This window comes from Gigantopelta aegis, unplaced genomic scaffold, assembly GCF_016097555.1.
Source record: "Gigantopelta aegis isolate Gae_Host unplaced genomic scaffold, Gae_host_genome ctg9611_pilon_pilon, whole genome shotgun sequence".
Classification (NCBI taxonomy): Eukaryota; Metazoa; Mollusca; class Gastropoda; order Neomphalida; family Peltospiridae; genus Gigantopelta; species Gigantopelta aegis.
The window spans coordinates 950-7,107 of NW_024537192.1; the positions used below are offsets into that span (position 1 = coordinate 950).

The 6,158-nt window shown below is 40.3% G+C and overlaps 1 protein-coding gene across 1 annotated transcript; it reads left to right on the forward strand.

Moving 5' to 3' along the window:
• The first annotated feature begins 2,899 nt into the window (after positions 1-2,899).
• Positions 2,900-4,621, forward strand: LOC121367171 (galactoside alpha-(1,2)-fucosyltransferase 2-like). The gene has a single exon (XM_041491300.1). It carries the CDS (start codon positions 3,475-3,477, stop codon positions 4,582-4,584), a length of 1,110 nt encoding a protein of 369 aa, XP_041347234.1. The 5' UTR covers positions 2,900-3,474; the 3' UTR covers positions 4,585-4,621.
• Positions 4,622-6,158: the final 1,537 nt, after the last annotated feature.

A 6,158-nucleotide genomic window follows, 5' to 3' on the forward strand; every position in this document is an offset into this window, starting at 1 on the left:
TCATGCCGTCAACCGGCGTAGCGTTTACCGGCGTATGCTAGCGTTTAACGCCGTGTGACGGCGTAAAAAGTATAAACCCACCTTTAGCGTATGCCATGACGTTGTTAGATTACGACATATCGACCCACCCCTCCCTCTTGAAGTGTTTGTCATTGACATTGCCACTGTTCAAGATCTTTTTCAGTTACTGTCAAACATTTTAATTAAAACATTTACAATACAATTACAAACTTTCCGCGTTTATTCGATTTACTCTATTTTGATTAGACGAGATCCAAGAAACTGAAAGTTATTGTTCGATGATAAACCTCAGAAAATGGCGTCATTGTGCCAGCTGGGACGTCGTTATGTAAAAGAGGTCATGGAAAAGACGCTAGAAGCTGATACATGTGTATTTTAATTAAATATTGCGCGTGTGCATACATTTTAAAAGATATGGGTGGGGGGGGGGGGGGCAAAACTTTGGCTAGCGAACTTTATAGGGGGTTAAGACATGCTTCCCCGGAAGAAGTATAGGGAAAAAAAAGAAGAGTTCATTTGCTTGATCAAGGGGAAGGTTCGACCACCGAAACACACCCTTTGCACACGCTCCTGTGTTTGTAATTACATAAAAACTGTTTGTAGGGTTTGTTTTAATGAATTTATCGATGTAAAACTGTCGCAAACTGCATAAAATTGCGTAGCGTAGTGAAGAATTTGAAACTAAAAACCTCAGAAAAAATACGTTATTACGTCAAATGGGACGTCATTACGTAAAACAAATCATAGGAAGAACGTTCAAAACTTAATTATATGTAATTTTAACTCAATAGGTTGTGCTGTCATTTTCTTGTGAATTTATTGATGTATACCGGCCTCGATGGCGTCGTGATTAAGCCATCGGACATAAGGCTGGTAGGTACAGGATTCGCAGCCTGGTACCGGCTCCTACCCAGAGCGAGTTTTAACGACTCAATGGGTAGGTGTAAGGCCACTGTAATTCCGTCACTGAACAGTGTAATTCCGTCACTGAACAGTGTAATTCCGTCACTGAACAGTGTATTTCCGTCACTGAACAGTGTAATTCCGTTATTGAACACCCCTGCGCGTGCTGTAACCTCACCGTGGTGCAGGGGTGTAACATTCTCTTTGAGAATGGCCAATACAGCACAAATTGAAATTTAGAGTAAAATTCGGTGTCCGTAAAATTCTGTGATATTTGTATTTGTATTTTTGCACAGTTCTTTACACTGTTTTTGTTTGAACCTTGAATTTTTATGTTGATGTTGATCATCACTTTATTTATTTGCATTACCATAGTTTGACACCCAATAGCCGATGTATTTTTCGTGCTGGGGTGTCGTTAAACATTCATTCATTCATTCATTCCGTTATTGAACAGTGTATTTCCGTTACTGAACAGTGTAATTCCGTCACTGAACAGTAATTCCGTCACTGAACAGTATAATTCCGTCTCTGAACAGTGTATTTCCGTCACTGAACAGTGTAATTCCGTTTCTGAACAGTGTAATTCCGTTTCTGAACAGTGTAATTCCGTTACTGAACAGTATAATTCTGTTTCTGAACAGTGTAATTCCGTTACTGTGCAGTGTAATTCCGTTACTGAACAGTATAATTCTGTTACTGTACAGTGGAATTCCGTTAGTGTGCAGTGTAATTCCGTTACTGAACAGTATAATTCCGTTACTGAACAGTGTATTTCCGTTACTGTGCAGTCTATTTCCGTTTCTGAACAGTGTAATTCCGTTACTGTGCAGTAGCGTTCAGCGTTGTACAATAAAGTTATAATAAGATAATTTGTAATATAATGTCTAGCATGAAGATAAATAATTATTGCATCATACTTCACAGAGTTTATCGATATTTTACGGTGCCCGTGGAAATGGTGTCCGTTTTATGTAATTCCGTTACCGAACTTTAATTAAGAACTCATGCACTACACCTTGCAGTAGGGAGTCTCACTTCTGCCAATAACAAACACTAGTGCAATACTAGTGTATTACATAGTTATATCATTATGATAATTTGTCTTCTTACACACCCGTTGGTGAGAACACCATGCGTTATTTTTGGTTACACATGGTTGTTAACACGTGTACGTGTGTTGACACTTTCAAGATATACGACTGGCTGCTCCTAGGTGATGACCAGGTCACCAATGCCATACCGTCAATGAAAAACAACAAGATGGAAATCGATTAGACTGTGACGTATAGTTAACCTGACATTCATGTATCTGTGACGCGTAAGTCAGTTACAAGTGCAACGGCTGTAAATAACTTTTTTGTCGAAAAAGATGCTAAAATGTGCTTAAACCTGGTTTTTGAGGATATGTAAGAAATAGAATAATACATTCGTGTCCGTTAGATACCATTTATCTCACAACTCGTTGTTTAAAAACGTATCAAACTCGCTTTCGCTCAGCTTGTGAGATAAATGGTATTTAACGGCCACTCGTGTATTGTTTTCTCTATTTATGTGGACTAGCTGAGTTTAATGCCTGAAATATCTCTCCAACTCGAAATTCCGTTACCGTGAAATTGCCCATGTATATATATTATATATATATATATATATATATATATATATATATATATATATATATATATATGTATGTATGTATGTATGTATGTATGTATGTCTGTCCGTGTGTCTGTCTGTGTGTGTGTGTGGTGTATGTGTGTGTCTGTGTCTCTCTCTCTCTCTCTCTCTCTCTCTCTCTCTCTCTCTCTCTCTCTCTCTCTCTCTCTCTCTCTGTGTATATGTGTGTGCGCGTGTTTGTAGGTAGGAGGTAGGTAGATAGATACATACACACATAAAGACATACAGACAGACTGATTCATAGATGGATGGATGGATGGATGGATGGATTGATGGATTTGTATTTTATTTTATTTTATTTTTTTGCCAGGCTCGTCCTGACTAACGTCAAGCACAAGTGATAGACATTTCCTTCTCGTCTCTGAGATGTAACTACGAAAAAGCTCTGACTTCATTCACAACTAAAGATTTTTTTCTAGACTGGTGTAATGAGGAAAGAAAGCTGTGATTTCAGGCACAACTGATATTTCGTACTAGACACACTTAGGTCTGGGTCTAGTTCTGAAGGTCAAATCACAAACATCACGTGAGGTACGCACGGCCAGACTCGGAACCCGTCCGCATTCTGTTTCTCATAAGGACTCTTATGCAGTCTAGGTCGCTTTCTGAAGGTCAAAGTCAAGGTCCCTAATATCAGGCGGGATACGCATTGGCACCAGCCTCATAAAGGGAACCTCCACTGTGTATTTGGTCTGAAAGTCTGCAGCAAATTTTGGGTATATTTCCTGAGGTCAAAGTCGAGGTCGGGGTCACACACGCGTTCTCATACTCCTAAGGAAAGTACTGTATGTCTTCCTGACAACGTTCTCTGTGTGTTTCTTTTGTTGTTTGGATTTCCTAAGGCCAAGGTCGGGGTCACACACGTCACGTAAGATGCGCGTTCTCAGACTCCTAAGGCAAGTACTGTATGTGATCTTGATGACGTTATCTGTGTGTCAACTTCTTTTGTTGTTTCGATTGTTGGGTCAACTAGAAGTAGAAGTAGTGGACGTGTCGCAGAGCCACGGCTGGGGCAGACCCACAACGCTTCCAGGCCCGTCAGTTTCTTCAAACGCCGGTCGTCCGGCAAGCAACGCTTCTCCGGGCGACCCAGTCCAGCCGGAGAGTGGATCTTGGGATTCACTTGGTTGTGCATCTAGAATTATATATCCGGACAACTTTACTACCGAACGGACTTCGCGATCCATCGACAGGTTCATGGTTATGTCCGGTCCCGGTCGCCTCGGTAACAAAATGTTTCGTTACGCGTCTCTCATTGGCATCGCCCACCGAAATGGATACGAGTCTTACGTGTTCGATAAGGATTTGTTAGTTAGGGTATTCAAAATCTCTCATGTGCGTCCCTACGAAGACTATGACCTTCCGGAACTCGGCGAACACAGCTCGTCCCAGTACGATAACTGTCTGGAAATTTTACCCCGCAATCAGAGTTATCGCCTCGTCGGATATTACCAGTCGTGGCGGTATTTCAAAAATGTGGAATCGGAAGTGAAATGGGAATTCCGGTTCCAGGATGATATAATGCAACAGGTGCGGAAATTCTTCGACAGTTCTAGGTTCAGAAACAGAACCACGGTCGGCGTCCACGTACGGCTCGGGGACATGACCTCTAAAGTGGCCAGACGACAGGGATACACGGTCGCGTCGAAGGAATACTTACTCCGTGCTATGGCGTATTTCAGAAAGAGGTATTTTGACGCTCTTTTCGTGGTCTGTTCTAACGAAGTGGGTTGGACTAAGAAAAACATTGTTGGCGGAGATATCGTTTACCACCACAAGGACGCGTTCACTGATATTGCGGTGCTGGCAAACTGCCAACACAGCATCATCTCGACTGGTACTTACGGTTGGTGGGCAGCCTGGTTGGCGGGAGGGGAGACGATCTATTATAGTAATTTCCCCGCCAAAAATACTTGGCTGAGATCACAGTACAAGAAGGAGGATTACTTCCCACCATCTTGGATTGGAATGGGGGATGAATAGGAACTAACCGCGAGAAACAACGACCTCGACGGAAAAAGAAAAAAAAAACCCACTTCGTAAAACTAAACAACCAAAAGAAACGATCAATGGACAATAGTTGGGTTATTGTTATTTGTTTTGTTAATCGTTAATGAGAGCGCGCCAGGCAGGAGTGGTATGCGTGTGTGTGGGGGTGTGGGGGGGGGGGGGGGGGGGGTCTGTGGGGGTGTCTGGTGTGTGTGGTGGGGGGGCAGTTTATATAAAAATTTAATTTTAGAAAATGTGTTTTGTAGCTCAAACATTTAAAATATTGTTTTGTTTAACGATACCACTAGAGCACATCAATTTTTTTTTAAACATCGGCTATTGATGTCAAACATTTGGCAGTTTTGACATATAGTCTTAGAGAGGAAACCGGCTACATGTTTTCCGTTAGTAGCTAGGGATCTTTTATATGCATCATCCTACACACAGGATAGCATATTCCACAGCCTTGTATATACCAATCATAGTGCACTGGCTGGAACAAGAGATAGCCAAATGGGCTCACCGACAGTGGTCGATCGCAGACCGACCGCGCATCAAGTGGGTGCTTTACCACTGGACTACGTGCCGCCCCTTAACAGCACCAAACGAATGTGCATGGCGATACCATCATCAAGTACAAGAACAATGACAATTAACGAACACAAATTGGTGTGTGGGGGGGTGGGGTTGGGGGTTGGGGAGAGGTGTCGATGTAGTATATATGACATATTTATGATATAATAGCTAGTGTATCCAATGTAATCAAAGTATGTGATATATTTTAAATCACATACTTTCAGAATTTCATAACTAAATTAATTCGTTTATTTTGTTTATGTGAGGATATTCATAATGACGTCGTTATTGTTATTGTAATTGCTGTTGTCGTCATTCCCATCAAAACAAACAAACAAATAAAAAATAAAAAATTGAAAAAAGACATGTCACGTTGAATATTGGTCATTCACAAGTTATCTGGATGTTCCGCGTCAAAATACATACCGCATTAAGGTTAGAATATTACAGTATGCACATGTAAGCTAAAACTAAAACTAAAAATCTCAATATATATTGAATTTAATGTTTATATTTTAATGATATATATACATTAGGTTATGTCTCTAAATAATAACAAGAAAAACATCGTTATTTTTACACTACGCGAGATCATTGCTTATCTGCGTCAAAACCCATACCGTGAGGATACTTAACTAAAAACTAAATTCCTCATTTCTGTGGCTTTTTCTTTCTTTTTTATTCCACATATAAAAGTATAATTTTGGCGTATTAAAAACCATTGTAAAACAGTTATAATAAGATGTATTCAATAACAGACGTAGTTTTTTTTATTATTTATTGTAGGTCGACCCCATTGTCGCGTACTATAAAACCTTCAAAGAAATGTTACGCTTGCATGCCGTGAATATAGAAAAGTGCATGTGAACGTATGCCAGTTAGGAATAGAGTAATTTTAATTTTAACTTGAAATAAGAATATAAGCGTTCAATTTTGTATTGATCCACATCATCGAACAACAGCTAATTTTGGGTTTATTGCATTTCGATGCT

What these genes read in the sequence shown, in the direction of transcription:
- LOC121367171 (XM_041491300.1), top strand. Translation starts at nt 3,475, where the DNA reads ATGCGCGTTCTCAGACTCCTAAGGCAAGTACTGTATGTGATCTTGATG.